This window comes from Aspergillus ruber, assembly GCF_000600275.1.
Source record: "Aspergillus ruber CBS 135680 unplaced genomic scaffold scaffold00006, whole genome shotgun sequence".
NCBI classification, from domain to species: domain Eukaryota; kingdom Fungi; phylum Ascomycota; class Eurotiomycetes; order Eurotiales; family Aspergillaceae; genus Aspergillus; species Aspergillus ruber.
The window spans coordinates 243,052-258,065 of record NW_024467302.1 but is presented as its reverse complement, the minus strand read 5'-3'; the positions used below and the strand labels follow the sequence as shown (position 1 = coordinate 258,065).

Sequence of the window (15,014 nt, the reverse complement as noted above, 5' to 3'; positions counted from 1 at the left end):
ATTACATGGCAACATTCAAACGACAGACTCAGCGGGCGACGGACTAGGCTTCCCATTTCCAGGAAGACCCAGCGGACTCGGCTGTGGCGTCCCAATCCCACCCTTGTAAGATCTTGGGAACAACTCATTGAGTTTGTTATAAACCTCCACCATGGACGGCATATTTGGAGGCGGCGTCATAATAGCAGGCGCCGGCGGAGGAACGCCGCCCGATTTCTTCGCCCGGTCGGCGATAGTCGCGAGATAAGCCAAATTTGCTTGTAACCGACGCATGCACTCGATGTATTCGGGACTGGGTTTTTGCGCTGGGCTGGCGCCCTGGTCGGATCCGGGAGAGGGGTTCGATTCCTGCGAACTCTGCTGTTGAGGGGGTGCTCCAGCTTTGCCTGCAGTTTGGAGGTTCACTACTTCTTGGAGCAGCATCGAGTTAAGCTCTAAGAGGACGGAAACACGCGCTTTTTCCCGGGCCGCTGCTGGTCCGGATTGAGTCGCTGACGGTTGCTGTTGCTGTTGCTGTTGCTGCTGCTGCTGTTGTTGTTGTTGTTGCTGCTGCTGCGGTTGTGCTTGTTGGGGTGGTTGCTGGAGCAATTGTTGCTGTTGCTGCTGTTGTTGTTGTTGCTGCTGCTGATGCGGCTGCGGCTGCGACTGCTGTGACTGGTGTTGAAAAGGTCTCTGCTGCTGCCCAGGAAGCATATTATTCGCCGACATCGAAGCCATATTCTGCGAAAATGTTTGCGCTACGGTCGACGGGGTATTCGGTGTCGAAGAGGAAACCTGAGGTGGGAGGAAGTGGTTCATGTTCGAGGGAACAGAAGGTTGAACGAAAGGTGCTGTAAAGTTCGCGTGGGGTCCTGCTAAAGAGCAATCCGCGTTAGCGTCTTTGTTCGACGAGCCCGACGTTTCTGAGCGTTACAGCTGCAATAATCACGGCACGGACGCCCGACATATCGACCCTCTCACGCGCAGTGCCCAGTAGTAATCCTTGTGGGCGCAGTGTGTATTACATGATGCTAATAGCCTGCGCGCGTAAAAGAGAGAGGGAGAAGTAGCAATATGCACCATGCTAGTCCGATTTTCAATCAAACATCAAACCAGACCAACCGCAGGACACATCCTGGCACCGCACCCGATACGAAAAAAAGGAAAAACAGGCCAAAGACCCAAGACAAGACAACAGAAAGAGGAAAGACAAAAGGAAGATCCCAAAACGTACCGGAGGAGTGCTGGGGAAACCCTCCAGCGGCTGGCATGATAGCTCCACTGGGGCCGCCAGGTTGTGAAAAAGGCACCGCACCGAAAGAATGTTGCTGGGACGGAAGCTTGGTTTGGGGGAAAGTGCCGGGATGGAAAGGAAACTGCTGGCCGTAGTGCTGCGGCTGCTGCTGCTGGATCTGTTGTTGATGGTGGCTCTGTAGGACGGGATAGCCGGTGCTGGTGGTCGTAGGGGCCGATGTCGTAGTAGCGTTGGGATCCATTTTCTTTGATTGCAACCCGGACTAGGACAGAAATGAATAACCAGCACTAGTCTTCCAGTGGGACGCCCCGGTCCTGTTACTACTCTGTAATTTTTGTTTTTAATTATTTAGGCCTGCGTTTCTGCACACCGCACAGTGACCAATATTCAACTCTGACTCGCTGAAAGGGAATCCAGGGGGGCCAATGTTCGGGAGAGACGCCGGCAGGGAAAAAGCGAGTGATCTGTCCGACAAGCAAATAACGAGGGACGAGAGCTCGTGATTGGCTTAGAGCAAAAAGAGAGCAAGAGCAAAAAAGGAGTTATGCTGCTGTAGCGCGCTGGATCTGGGCAATAATCACGATCGACTTGAGACTCGGACAGACGCGATCAACGGGGCGGTGGAGTTGCTTTGGATCAATCAATTACTGTATCGGTTGCCGTAGTCGGGGAGGAGACGTTATTATCAGGGAAAAGTGAGAATAGTAAAGAATGACTGAGCAGTAGGAGAATGGGAGGTGGTGATAATGGGATAATGCTGAGAGGTTGAAGTCGAAAGGTCTGCGTATGTTTGTATGTTTTGTATTTGTTTTACTGATGAAAAAATCAATAGATACTGATATATTACGGTACAGTATGGTATATAACATAACCATACATACAAAGGTATTAATGCCTGAGGAATAAATATACATTGTACGGTCACGCCTAAATAACTAAAGAGATACTAGAAATGAACTCAGTTGCCTCGCGTGATCATGTTTCGCCGCACTGTATTTCGTTAGCTTAATTCAGAAGAAAAGGGACAGGAGCTTACTCTTCCTGCTCTTCCTAGCACTAGACGAACCCCCAAGCGCATTGAGGATACCATTATACGCCTGCTTCTTCTTATAGTTCTCGTCCCAAGGACAAGCATCGCCATAGCCAGAGAAAGTATCCGGCACCCACGAGTACTTGTCAGTCCAATCCCAGATAGTAATACCAACGCATCCCTCCGTCTCCGCGCAAGCCCCAACAAGGCTCGCATAGTCCGTCGATTGCTGTGACAACTTATCGCTACTAGACGGCGTCTCCATACGCACATCCATTTCAGTGTACGCAACTTCAACGCCCAGCGCCGTGTACGACTTCAGGGTGCTAGCAAGGTCTTTCTTGCTGGGTGTCTGGCCGACGGTGAAGTGGCCCTGGAGACCAACGCCGTCAATTTTAGCGCCGTAGGACTGCACCAATTTGACGATTTTCTCAGCGGCATTTGCCTTGTCACCGCCGTATTCGATGCTGTAGTCGTTGTAATAGAGCTTGGCGTCGGAGTCTGCAGCAGCGGCGGCTTCAAAGGCGATGGGGATGTAGGCTTCACCGATGTGTTGGTAGAAGACGTTTTCGCGGTATGAGCCGTCATCGTTGAGGGCTAGCACTTTCAGCCAGGAAGCTTATATATAATCCAATATGAGACATACCTTCATTAACAACATCCCAAGCATAACATTTCCCCTTATAATGTGTAACCACCTTGGTAATATGATTCTTCAGCGCCTCCGTAAGCGTCTCATTCGTCCAAGACCCCCCAGACACCCAACTAGGCAACTGTTGATACCAAACCAGATTATGGCACCGCAGTTTCTGCCCATTTGCCTCAGCCAAATCAGCAATAGCATCTCCCTTCTCGAAGCTGAAGCTGTTCTGGGATGGCTCGGTGGCATCCCATTTCATCGAGTTGCCGGGGGTGAGCTGGCCGAAGTCATCAGTGTTTTTGAGTTGGGTCATGTAGGTGTTGTCTGTGAGCTCGGGGTTGTCGGTGGCTGTTCCGAAGTAGTCGAGGCCTTTGGCTGTGGCGGCGGTGTTGAGGCCGGCTGCATTTGCGCTATAGAGTGTTAGCATATTGCAGTCGCATTAGGGGGTGAGAGAATAGGACATACAGCTGCGGCAGGAGACCAGCCGCCAGGGCTGTTGCGATGGAAGAAAGATGGACCATTTTCGCGACCTCAGATGTATGGTATACTTGAAGACAGGAGCGAGAAAGACTAACCTCAAGTATACCGAGTAGACCTTTATATACACTAGAGGTGACATCCATGATGAACCGACCCTGTTCCATATACATGGGCAGGTTCATCTAATCCACACAACCACGGACCAACCTGTCAGAACATACTATAGTGTCAGGCTAAACCATTTGAATGTAAAGGCAATATAGATGTTCTTCCGATAATAGAAAGCATCGGTGCGCCAGAGATATGATGTCGATTGGGAGATCCACCGTGTCTCGCTCCTGTTTCAAGTATACAACCACTTTAGCCGTGACATTTCTTCACTTGAAAGTTTGATATATATTTTCCTTCATTGTTTGTTGAATACTGTGTGATATTAACTAGGCTGATTATATACTGCATGTCAGTGTCGAATCGGAATTGAGTCTACTCGAGGAGCATCTCCGAATTTGCCTAAAAGCACGGGTCAACCGAGGAAATATCGCATCTCATTTCAGTAGTCTAGCAAAAGCTATGCAGGGTATCCATTCATAATTCAGCCGAATTTTATATACACGAATCTGCAGCTCGCAGTGACACAAAGTGTCAACCGTATCGCGGCATCATCGCCGCGACTCGTGGTGCTGCCGGATAAAACCCCATACCTGCGCGGTTAATCGCTATCGCGAGTAAGATGGCTGCTATGTAGTTCCCATATCGGATTGCTTCATCATGTCGTGCCAAGCCACAAAAAAGCAACGGGCTCAGCTTCCACTCTCCTTTCTGGCCTTCATCTCCGAGATGAACCTCCCAGTCTTCGACGTAGGCACCACGTAAATTGTCACCAGTTCATCGACAACCTCGACCTTGCCTCCGCTCAAGATCTGCAGAAGAGGTAGCTTCTTGCCAGCCTTGATCAACCCACCGGTAACGGTCTGCATATAGCACTCCACATTGTCGATGGTGTATTCCTTCTTCGTGTCCCACGGCAATGGGAAGATATAATCCAAATGGTCCTCAATAGAGTGCATCTCCGAAAACGCCTTGATGAAATCTGACTGCGCATCCGTGGGGTACAAGAACACAGCGGGGAATTCAAGAGTACTCTCAGGCGAGAGAGGATCGGGGCTCAGGCGTATCCCCGCATCCTCCATCTCCGGCGGTTGTCCGGTCTTGCGAGTACGGATTTCTCGGGCCTTCAGGGCGACGGTGAGGAGTTGTGTTTCTTTGCGGATTCTGTCGGCTTCGGCCTTCTTCTTGGCTGCGATGCGCTCAAGGGCGGCCTTGCGCTCTGCGATCTTCGTCGCTGTCGCTTGGAGGGGTTTGTTTTCGGGATCGAGGGAGAGACCGCGGGAAGCAGCGTCTTGGGCTTCGGGGATCTTGTCGAGGGCGTATAGTGCTGTCGAGGAGCGATAGAACGCCTTGACGTTCTCGGGGTTGAGCTTGAGGGCAGACGCGCAGTCAAGAGTACATGAGCGGTAGTTTCCTAATAGTATACAAGTCAGTCCGCGATTCTTATTAGTGGAGCGCGATCATCCATACTCAGCTCCAAATGACACAGCGCGCGGTTGATGTACGAAGCCTCCTCCGCCTGGCGCAACACCTTTTTGTCCTCTTCAGGATTCTCCGGCTTATCCCACTTGTCTTCCTTTGCTAGAACAACCGCGATCGCTTTAGAATAAAATTCCTTCGCGTCCATCCATCTCTTCTCTCTGGCCGCTTCATTTCCTTGTTCGCGAAAATTTTGCGCAACGTCGCCACGGGTGCCTTCGTTCTGCAGGGCGTAGAGAGCATCGAGCATGACATTTTCGCCGTCTATAAAGATCACATATTAGCAAGCTATCTTGTAGAATTCAAAGCGTAATAAAAGAAAACAAGAAACTCACTCTCATCCCCCGCCTGGCTAATATCCGTCATGAATAACGGCGTCTTATTCATCATATCCAACAACTCCTCCCTTGTATGCGACTTCACCGACGCCATGTTCGGCGGCATCTTCGGCGCCAACGGATCAATTGCCTCAAGCTCCTTCATGCGCTCCTCATTGATGGGGAAGGGAATCTGGTCCCCGCCAGGTGGCATGCCGGGGAGGTCTGCAGCGGGTTTTGGCTGCTTGTTGAGGTCGATAGACTCATCGAAGTCGTCGGGGAGCTCTTCTATTTGCGGCATGGTGTGTGATGTTCTATACTTGGTGTGGTTGGCTAGATGTGGGTATGGGTAGGTGAAGGTGAAGCCTTTGATCTGACAGCCCACGGTGCAAACTGTGCAAACTCGAGGGACAGGGCTAGCCCTGTTTGGACCGATAGGGAAGTATGTATGTTTGCATGCACCCCGTATGTACCCCGTACAGGCGCTGGGTTGTTATTCTATAATTGACTTTGCAAAATACTATATACCAGAATAAGCCGCCATGGATTATCCATACCCATCCGACATCGGGCCAACACCGGGATGAACATGGGACCCCGCAGCGCGTCGGTCATAAAGCCGATATACCACGGCTACTTAAGCATACTCAAGCAAGATAATCCAGCTAGTGTCTTCATTAATCTCGAAATTTGAATAAACACACCACAGAGCTCGAGACTCAAGATACCATGTCCAAAACATTCAACATCCTCATTCTCCCCGGTGATGGCATCGGCCCCGAAATCATGACCGAAGCCATCAAAGTCCTCAAAACCTTCGAAACCCCAACTACACAATTTATCCTCCACAACGAGCTAATCGGCGGCTGCAGCATCGATGCCCACGGCAAATCCATCACTGACGACGTCAAAGAAGCAGCACTGAGCTCAGACGCTGTGCTCTTTGCAGCCGTCGGTGGCCCTAAGTGGGACCATATACGGAGGGGCCTTGATGGTCCTGAGGGGGGCCTGTTGCAGTTGCGGAAGGCGATGGATATTTATGCGAATCTGAGGCCTTGTTCGGCAGATTCGCCGAGTCGGTCTGTTGCAAGGGAGTTTACGCCGTTTCGAGAGGAGATTATCGACGGGGTTGATTTTGTAGTTGTTAGGGAGAATTGTGGAGGGGCATATTTTGGGAGAAAGGTTGAAGAGAGTGATTATGGTAATCTAATCCCCTTCGTTTTGGTATGTATGGATGTTGATATGTGTAGCAATGGACGAGTGGGGCTACTCCGAACACGAAATCCAGCGCATCACTCGTCTAGCCGCTGAAATAGCCCTCCGTCATGAGCCCCCGTGGCCAGTGATCTCTCTCGATAAAGCTAACGTTCTCGCATCATCGCGACTCTGGCGCCGGGTCGTCGAGAAAACCATGAGGGAAGAGTACCCCAACGTAAAAATAGTGCACCAATTGGCTGATTCGGCATCGCTAATCTTGGCGACAAATCCTCGTGCCTTGAACGGTGTCATCCTTGCAGACAATACATTTGGCGACATGATCTCTGACCAGGCGGGCTCTATCGTTGGAACGCTGGGCGTGCTGCCTAGCGCCAGTTTGAATGGACTACCCGGCGATAAACAAGTAGAGAAGTCGTATGGATTGTATGAGCCGACGCACGGGTCCGCGCCGACGTAAGCCACCCTAACCCTTCTATTATCCGTTTCACGGTTTGTACTGATTATGTAGAATCGCCGGTAAAAACGTCGCCAATCCTGTCGCCATGATCCTCTGCGTGGCATTGATGCTCCGCTATTCGCTGAACATGGAGGCAGAGGCACAGAGAATAGAGAATGCGGTTCGAACGGTGCTGGACTCTGGGATTCGCACGGGGGATCTGGGAGGAAAGGCTAGCACGAGCGAGGTTGGAGATGCGATCATGGCTGCTTTGCAGTAGTTGTTTGTATCTGTAGTTTGTATATCCTTAATTGATTTTGTTCTTTGTTAAGTATGCTTCCGGAGATCTCTAAGGAACAAACCCGTGTAGTTCGTAGACGGCAATAGGCACATGCACAGCTCTTTGTCTGTATATAATGCGGCCTTGCTCTATAATCAAAGAAAGAAGGGCTACCAGACTATGTCAAAGTAAGGAACCGCGCTCTACCATAGGCATTTACCCGTTAAAGAATTGGCCGTGGTGCCTACCTTTTTATAGGACCTATATAGCCCATAATTCCATCATCCCATCCTCCCGACATATCCTAACCCCAATTGCTTATCTCAGCTATAACACTACAACACTTCTACAAGTATACGTCCCTCAAATAACAAATAAAAACAAATGCCCCGGCGAAAATCCCTCTCCCCGGGAAGTTGCACCCTCCGCCTCACAAACCTAACAACTCTCCCCGCATCCCAAAAAACCGCCCTCATCTCCTCTATCGCCAACGACATAAAAGCCACCTTCATATACATCGCCAAGCAATCCGAAGCTGGTAATCTAGATCCTCACAATACAGCGCCGCTAGACGACGTCGTCGCCACAATCAGAGACACGGCTGTTTCGGAACGACGAATATTGGAGAAGAAACTTGAAAAGGCGGAACGGCGGGTTAAGAGGTTGAGGGGGGGGCAGAAGTGGATGCAGAAGGAGTTTGGGGAGGTTGTGAAAAAGGTTGAGGTTGTTAGTGGGAAGTGGAAGGAGAAGGTTGCGATGTTGCGAGGGAGGGTAGAGGCGGCGTCGGGGAGGAAGGGGTATCTGATGGAGCGGAAGGAGGAAATTATGGAGCAGAAATAGGGAGAAGATAAGGCATGGGCTGAAATATTAATGCCTTTTCAACTGTTGGTTCAATGAGAATAGATCTAGAGTTGATAGGATTCGTGGATGTTCAGTTGGCTGTTCAGTGGCATGTCGAAGTATGCCTTGATTGATTCATTTTTCCCCCTTCACCTCTTAATATGACTATAGATATGGAAGCATGATAGATAGCACAGCTCTTCTGCTTAACCCATTGTCGTCCTTTGAGGACTTCAAAAGCTTCCATAATCCAGCCGTGAGTGGTCGGGCCGGCCAACATTTCCCTTGGTCATAGTTACTTCCCCAGTGCTAAGAATGGAGATACAGACCGGTCCGGGGTAATAGGTTCGGGACTCGCCTGAAATAAAGTCTGTTTAATTGTTTTGTGGGGTCCAGGTTGACGGTGGCTACATTTCGCAATGTGGCTGGAGCCGCGTAATAGCAATACGTCCAATGAGTCAAGATTGAGCAGATGGGTATGGCCTTATCCCGAGTGGAGGCAGCCAAAAGTACAGAAGAGAGAAGAGTATAGATAGTCTAATTGGCAGAATGATAGTTCAGGATCAACTAATCATGTCTATTTACCCAAGAGAGTTCCCCAACTCTTCGGCCCGAGCCGCTGCTGCCTTGACAGACTTGTCCACAATATCTTTGAAGCCCAGGGCTTCGAACGTCTGGAGTGCGGCATGCGTGGTGCCGTTGGGACTGGTAACGTTCTTGCGCAGCTGGGCGGGTTCATCCGAAGATTCAACAAGCATCTTGCCGGCTCCGAGACATGTCTGCGTAGCTAACCTAGTAGCCTGCTCTTGTGAAAGTCCCAATTGAGTGGCACTGGTGATGAGATGTTCAACCATGGCGAAGAAATACGCAGGTCCCGATCCTGATCAGCCTTAGCTTGGCTCATTTCCTGCTATTGCAATTCTCAACTTACCGGACAAACTTGTCACCACATCCAGCAGCTTCTCGTCACTCAGCCATTCAATGGTCTTGCTCACACTTCCGAGAAGTGCATCAACAAGCGCTCTCTCATCATCCGTCACATCTTTACTAGCAAAAGCACCCGAAGCGCCTTCATTAACCAATGCAGGAGTGTTTGGCATAACACGAACAGCATGCGGTGTCCTTCCATCACTCGTCTTAAGCCATTCCTCCAAGCTCACAAGAGTGATTCCCGCAGCAATGGAAACAACAACCGGCAGAGTTGCGCGCTGCGACCAGGCCTCACCAAGCTCCTTGCACACGCCCTTGGCGACTTGGGGCTTGACGGCAATGACAATAAGGTCCGCTTCCTTTCCAGCTTCAACGTTGGAAGTTGTAGTTTGAACTCCAATCGTTGCAATTTTCTCGCGGTTGACATCCCATGGTTCTGAGACGGTGATGTTCTGCTTGTTGGCGCCTTGGCCGACGAGACCTGTGATAATGGCCGAGGCCATGTTACCACCGCCAATGAAGGCGAGCTTGCTTTCTTGGAGGGACGGCATTGTTGTTCTGAATATTGAAATGTGACTTTGATATCGCAAGTGTATAAATTTCGGAGGGAAGAATATCTTTTGGCGGTGGAAGGTGGGGTAACGAGCGCGGCAAGCAGCAGCAATACGCGAGCGTCTGATAAAGTATTAGAGAATCGAAACGTAAAACCAATTGAATTGTAGAGCCAAATAGGACAAGATAAAGAAAATAGACTACTATCTATGGAGTAGAGAGGCAGAGAGTGACAGCGTGAGAAAGAGAGGGGGAAAAGACAAAAATAGAAGGCGGTGAGATGCGCTTCCATAAAGGGTAATTCCAAGAGATGAGCTAAATGTCTATCTCTGTACCTTTTTATGTGGAGATCTCTCCGCGTTTTGATGCGGGGAACCGATCAATGCTATCCCGATTGTGCTGATGCTGGTATGGCTGTGGTGGAGGCCATGTTAAGAGAGTAGCCCTCTTCGCTTCACATCAGGGAGTTCCAATCTGCGTTCTCTCGAATAAGGACTGGGTAGAGTCCAGGTACTCCTGAAGTCAGAGTACTTACTATGACAATAACAGCGGGACGATACGTGCATCATCATCATACCAGGCATTCAAAGTCATATAGTGACCTCGCTCAGACATGCTCAGATCAGCCACCGGGCCGGTTAAGATGAGAAGACCATTGGCCTGCCACCGTTTTGCTGGATGCCCTAAGTTCCTCTTGGTGGACCGTACCGGGGGTGGACCGGGCATACTTTGTTTATCCAATAGCTGCAGATTCTAGGTTCCTTTCCGCAGCAAGAACATCCTCTACAGCACTGCATTCCTCTCTTCGAGGATTATGGTCTCAGATGTGGATATCTGTTCTAAGAGGGGTACGAACTTGACTGCTGATCGCGTCAATTTCTAGAGAAGTGATACGGCATGTTTGAAGGAGGGGGGAGGAAAGTTCAGAATATGTGTTACCTCACAGCGCATGGGTAGTGGCCGGACTACTTTTATCCCGGACGTTTCCCTTGCAGCTATTTTATTATCTCAGCCCCAGGTGCCTCCGTTTTTATGTTTTCTTTCCCCTCCTTTCTATTTCTTTTTGCCGACCGCCGGCTTTCGTCCAATTGTCATCTCTATTACAAGCGCACCGCATCATGGCAGACGACACGATTCACAAAGTCACGACGAAATCATCCAGCGAGTCTGCCTCAGACTACGGCGAGACTAAAGTTCACCAATCGAATATTGGCCGAAGAATATGGGACAGTTTCAAGCCTAATCCAAACTCCTTGACCAACACAGTTCCCGGCGCGGACGTTGAAAATGCCGCGGAAAATACAGCCAATTCCCCACTGGAGCGACGCCTCAAAGGTCGCCATATGCAAATGATCGCTATTGGAGGATCCATCGGTGCGTTCAGCCATCAAAATAAGGGATTATGAGCTTCTGTGCGGAATATTATACCAGAAGTTTGCGCGGCTTACTGGTATACCTCCGTACGACAATATCAGCAATTGACTAACTCTCTGCCAGGTACCGGTCTATTTGTGGGCTCCGGATCTGTTCTGGCTACTGGAGGTCCGGCGTCTTCGCTTATCGCTTACGGACTGATCGGTTTCATGATGTACTGCACCGTGCATGCCCTAGGTGAAATGGCCGTTCTCTACCCCGTCGCCGGCTCATTTTCACACTATGCAACGCGATTTATAGATCCAGCATGGGGTTTCAGTATGGGGTGGAACTATGTTATGCAATGGCTGGTGACACTTCCGCTGGAAATCGTTGCTGCTTCGATAACTGTCGATTACTGGCATCCAAACGTGTCGAATGCTGCATGGGTTGCTATATTTTGGATATTGATTGTACTGATTAACCTATTTGGTGTCAAGGGCTATGGTGAAGCAGAGTTTGCTTTTTCTTTAATCAAGGTTATTGCTGTGGTTGGGTTCATGTGAGTTTTGCCCTATATCGTGTGTATATATTCCGGGCTGACCGAGGACCCTAAGCATCCTTGGCATTGTTCTTAACTGCGGAGGAGGCCCTCAGGGTGAGTATATCGGTGGGAAGTACTGGCAGAACCCAGGGGCCTTTAACAATGGGTTCAAAGGTCTTTGCAGTGTGTTTGCCAAAGCTGCTTTCGCCTTTGCAGGCACAGAATTCGTTGGCCTAACTGCTGCTGAAACTGCCAACCCTCGCAAAGCTCTTCCAACGGCCATTAAACAGGTCTTCTGGCGCATTGTTCTGTTCTACCTTGTATCGCTTACCATTGTAGGCCTTTTGGTGCCCTACAATGACCCGAAACTCATGTCAGGCGATTCCGACGCCGACGCCAGTGCCTCCCCATTTGTGATTGCAATCAAGAATGCCGGCATCTCAGTCCTCGACTCTATCATGAACGTCGTAATTATGATTGCGGTTTTATCAGTCGGCAATTCCTCCGTCTACGGATCCTCCCGGACACTCGCAGCCCTAGCAGAGCAAGGCCAAGCACCCCGATTCCTAGCCTACATCGACCGCAAGGGCCGACCCTTATGGTCACTACTTGTTGTATCAGCATTCGGTCTGCTCGCCTTCCTAGCCGCCTCCGACAAACAGGCTGTCGCCTTTGAATGGATGTTAGCCATCTCCGGCCTCTCCTCCATCTTCACCTGGGCCTCCGTGTGCCTATGCCACATCCGCTTCCGCCGCAGTTGGAAACTACAAGGGCGCTCCCTAAATGAATTACCATTCCGCTCCCAACCAGGAATTATTGGATCATATGCTGGATTCATCCTCAATTGCCTGGTGCTGGTAGCGCAGTTCTGGGTGGGATTTGCGCCAGTTGCATATGGGGAGATGACTGTTTCGGAGAGAGTTTATAATTTCTTCTCTGTGTATCTGGCGGCGCCTGTTGTGTTGGCGTTTTATATTCCTTATAAGATATATTATCGCACGCCGTTTATCCGCGCGAAGGATATGGATTTGCATACTGGAAGGCGGGATTTGGATATTCAATATTTGATTGAGGAGGAGCGTGCTGAGCAGGCAGCGTGGCCGATGTGGAAGAAGATTTATAAAGTGTTTTGCTAATCACGTATATATGACTTTATACGAGGGATGTACGGATACTACAATATACTCTATTCGGTTGTCTGTTTTCCGGCCTTTGCTTCCCAGCGGTTGCTAGTCACATGAATCGGAGCTCTTTCTAAGCAGATCTGGAGTTACAGGATCCGTGGATGTCCAGGCTTTGGTTTGGTTTGGTTGGTGGCGAGGGATGTATCTCGGACACTCCGTAGCAGCATATACGGAGACGAAACAGCATTTTTCACCACGATCGAGCCCCATAGTCCATAGCAAGCGTTAACACACATAAAGCTGCTATTCTATCAAATCTCTATCCATTCCTCCGTAGTTGTATGGGGTCCCCATACCCCGTGATATCCGTATTCGGCAACCCGATTACCGAGGTCCCCTCGACCAATCAGCGACCGTCGGTTTCTGGTCATACCAAAAACCAGAGAAACGCGCTCGAGCCCTGCAAGAACAAGGATTATGCAGAAGCATATGATTAGGTTTATAGATCTAGAATTCTATATTAGCAATCCTGTGTCTTTATTGTATCAACTGCATTTGTAGCTGTACTATGTAGATAATGCATAGTGCAAGTACACTGTAGTATGTAATAGTGTAAACTCCGGTACCTCGGCATTTGAGACCCGCGGGTCCACGCTTCATGTGGAAGAAAGGGAAAAGAGTTATCGATGGCAATTGTCCTTTTCTCCTTCATCCTCTTTTCTTTTAACTGAAGAATCTCTCTGAATATATCCTCCCCTTTCTATTGCGATTCCTTTCATTCCCTCTCGTTCACCTAAAGACACCTATCTCATCGTTATCTCTCGGCCGACATGAGCACCCCCGGAGACTACGACGCGGTCCGCAAGGACATCGTCGCTCAACTCAAGAAACCAGACTACGATGACGGCAGCACCGGTCCCGTATTCGTGCGCCTGGCCTGGTAATTCCCATCCCCTTCCAAACTAAACCCAATTAATACTAATGCGACAACCGCAACAGGCACTCCTCCGGCACCTACGATCTAAAAACCGACACAGGCGGCTCCAACGGCGCGGGCATGCGCTACGAAGCCGAAGGCGGCGACCCAGCCAATGCCGGCCTCCAACATGGCCGTGCCTTCCTCGAACCCGTCAAGCAAAAACACCCCTGGATCACATACTCCGACCTATGGACACTATCCGGCGTCGTGGCGATCCAGGAGATGGGCGGTCCTGAGATCCCATGGAAGCCCGGCCGCACGGATCTAGTTGATGACAGCAAGGTTCCTCCTCGCGGGCGGTTGCCTGATGGCGCGCAGGGAGCAGAGCATTTGCGGTTTATCTTCAATCGGATGGGGTTTGATGACCAGGAGATTGTTGCGTTGGCGGGGGCGCATAATCTGGGGCGCGCGCATATCGATCGGAGTGGATTCCATGGGGCGTGGGTGAATAATCCGACGCGGTTTTCGAATCAGTTCTTCAAGTTGTTGCTCAAGTTGAAGTGGACGAGGAAGACTTTGCCGAATGGCGTGAGTCAGTTTGTCTATGCGGATCCGGATTTGGAGGAGGATGAGGAGCCATTGATGATGTTGCCGACCGATGTTGCGCTGATCGAGGACCCGTCGTTTAGGACGTGGGTTGAGAAGTATGCGGAGGATAAGGATTTGTTCTTTGAGGATTTCGCCAAGGTGTTTGCTAAGTTGATTGAGCTTGGTATTCGGCGGGATGAAAAGGATGCCATTGTCAACACTGACAATGTCAAGGGTGGATATCTTTCTGCTCCGAAGAAGAGTGACACGGCTACGGGGCCAGTGCGCGCCAAGTTATAATCTTTTTTGTTTGTTTTGGGTTTCGGGTTTAGAGATAATGCTAGATGTACAGGTTGGGACACTAGATTTAGAATACCATGTTTGCTAGGTTTTGCTATACAATATAATGATCTACCAGTCTATTTACCCAAGTCTATATGCAATACGATATAAGAAAAATATATAACAAGGCACCAGTAACGCCCAGTAACGCCCAGTAACGCCCAGAATAAGCACAGAATAAGCACAGAATAAATTGAGCATTCCCCTTCTCAACCCTTCCCTGAACAACCTTTTCCCCCTACGCATCCTTATCCTTCCTATCCTTTCCCTTAGTCTTCCTCCTCCCAGGGCTACTAATCATAATAAATCTCGACCACGCATCTGGCGACATCCTAAGCCAAGTGTTCCACTCCGGCGATGCCTCCTTCCCCCTCTCCTGCCCCTGCCCCTCCATCTCCATCTTCACCTCCCGCTTTCCCTCCCGCTCCGGCGGCGTCGGTGTCCATAAAAACCCACCCGGCACGTACCACCCAGCTCCAGGAGTCATACTCGCTGGTCCAACGATGCCTGTTAGACCGGGGTCTGCACTAGGAAGGAAGATGTTATTACTGAGATTTAGACGCTGAGTAATGGGGATATTTACCGGGAGAGTGGTGGAGA

General features: G+C 50.0%; 8 protein-coding genes across 8 annotated transcripts; 4 read left to right on the top strand and 4 right to left on the bottom strand.

The window, feature by feature from the left end:
• Positions 1-15: 15 nt before the first annotated feature.
• On the bottom strand, positions 16-1,475 carry EURHEDRAFT_451400 (uncharacterized protein; the record flags this gene model as incomplete). Its single annotated transcript, XM_040783946.1, has 3 exons — positions 16-878; positions 1,214-1,379; positions 1,419-1,475. 3 exons carry the CDS (start codon positions 1,473-1,475, stop codon positions 16-18), a joined length of 1,086 nt encoding a protein of 361 aa, XP_040640828.1.
• Positions 1,476-2,192: 717 nt separating this feature from the next.
• EURHEDRAFT_400899 (putative endo-1,4-beta-xylanase) lies at positions 2,193-3,425 on the bottom strand (the record flags this gene model as incomplete). The annotated part of the gene is made up of 4 exons (XM_040780043.1): positions 2,193-2,224; positions 2,271-2,861; positions 2,911-3,314; positions 3,370-3,425. 4 exons carry the CDS (start codon positions 3,423-3,425, stop codon positions 2,193-2,195), a joined length of 1,083 nt encoding a protein of 360 aa, XP_040640827.1.
• Positions 3,426-3,785: 360 nt separating this feature from the next.
• Positions 3,786-5,653, bottom strand: EURHEDRAFT_410173 (HSP70/90 family co-chaperone CNS1). Its single transcript, XM_040781304.1, has 3 exons — positions 5,307-5,653; positions 4,963-5,235; positions 3,786-4,906 (listed from the first exon to the last, which is right to left on the bottom strand). The coding sequence occupies exons 1-3, from the start codon at positions 5,587-5,589 to the stop codon at positions 4,185-4,187; spliced, it is 1,278 nt and encodes a 425-aa protein (XP_040640826.1). The 5' UTR covers positions 5,590-5,653; the 3' UTR covers positions 3,786-4,184.
• Positions 5,654-5,823: 170 nt separating this feature from the next.
• Positions 5,824-7,222, top strand: EURHEDRAFT_384700 (3-isopropylmalate dehydrogenase; the record flags this gene model as incomplete). Its single annotated transcript, XM_040779626.1, has 3 exons — positions 5,824-6,489; positions 6,539-6,959; positions 7,015-7,222. The coding sequence occupies exons 1-3, from the start codon at positions 6,018-6,020 to the stop codon at positions 7,220-7,222; spliced, it is 1,101 nt and encodes a 366-aa protein (XP_040640825.1). The 5' UTR covers positions 5,824-6,017.
• Positions 7,223-7,606: 384 nt separating this feature from the next.
• EURHEDRAFT_451309 (uncharacterized protein) lies at positions 7,607-8,062 on the top strand (the record flags this gene model as incomplete). The annotated part of the gene is made up of 1 exon (XM_040783940.1): positions 7,607-8,062. The coding sequence occupies one exon, from the start codon at positions 7,607-7,609 to the stop codon at positions 8,060-8,062; it is 456 nt and encodes a 151-aa protein (XP_040640824.1).
• A 358-nt stretch (positions 8,063-8,420) lies between these two features.
• Positions 8,421-9,772, bottom strand: EURHEDRAFT_410172 (pyrroline-5-carboxylate reductase family protein). Its single transcript, XM_040781303.1, has 2 exons — positions 8,994-9,772; positions 8,421-8,942 (listed from the first exon to the last, which is right to left on the bottom strand). Exons 1-2 carry the CDS (start codon positions 9,541-9,543, stop codon positions 8,644-8,646), a joined length of 849 nt encoding a protein of 282 aa, XP_040640823.1. The 5' UTR covers positions 9,544-9,772; the 3' UTR covers positions 8,421-8,643.
• Positions 9,773-10,662: 890 nt separating this feature from the next.
• On the top strand, positions 10,663-12,577 carry EURHEDRAFT_451132 (amino acid permease; the record flags this gene model as incomplete). The annotated part of the gene is made up of 3 exons (XM_040783927.1): positions 10,663-10,918; positions 11,042-11,459; positions 11,515-12,577. 3 exons carry the CDS (start codon positions 10,663-10,665, stop codon positions 12,575-12,577), a joined length of 1,737 nt encoding a protein of 578 aa, XP_040640822.1.
• Positions 12,578-13,189: 612 nt separating this feature from the next.
• On the top strand, positions 13,190-14,490 carry EURHEDRAFT_529350 (peroxidase). The gene is made up of 2 exons (XM_040787103.1): positions 13,190-13,505; positions 13,565-14,490. Exons 1-2 carry the CDS (start codon positions 13,396-13,398, stop codon positions 14,370-14,372), a joined length of 918 nt encoding a protein of 305 aa, XP_040640821.1. The 5' UTR covers positions 13,190-13,395; the 3' UTR covers positions 14,373-14,490.
• The last annotated feature ends 524 nt before the right edge of the window (positions 14,491-15,014 follow it).

What these genes read in the sequence shown, in the direction of transcription:
- EURHEDRAFT_410173 (XM_040781304.1), bottom strand. Translation starts at nt 5,589, where the DNA reads ATGCCGCAAATAGAAGAGCTCCCCGACGACTTCGATGAGTCTATCGAC. An exon ending in TAGCCAGGCGGGGGATGAGA is followed by an intron (nt 5,236 to 5,306) that starts GTGAGTTTCTTG and finishes TGATCTTTATAG; the next exon opens with ACGGCGAAAATGTCATGCTC. An exon ending in GCTGTGTCATTTGGAGCTGA is followed by an intron (nt 4,907 to 4,962) that starts GTATGGATGATC and finishes GTATACTATTAG; the next exon opens with GAAACTACCGCTCATGTACT.
- EURHEDRAFT_529350 (XM_040787103.1), top strand. Translation starts at nt 13,396, where the DNA reads ATGAGCACCCCCGGAGACTACGACGCGGTCCGCAAGGACATCGTCGCT. An exon ending in GTATTCGTGCGCCTGGCCTG is followed by an intron (nt 13,506 to 13,564) that starts GTAATTCCCATC and finishes CAACCGCAACAG; the next exon opens with GCACTCCTCCGGCACCTACG.
- EURHEDRAFT_410172 (XM_040781303.1), bottom strand. Translation starts at nt 9,543, where the DNA reads ATGCCGTCCCTCCAAGAAAGCAAGCTCGCCTTCATTGGCGGTGGTAAC. An exon ending in TGTGGTGACAAGTTTGTCCG is followed by an intron (nt 8,943 to 8,993) that starts GTAAGTTGAGAA and finishes AAGGCTGATCAG; the next exon opens with GATCGGGACCTGCGTATTTC.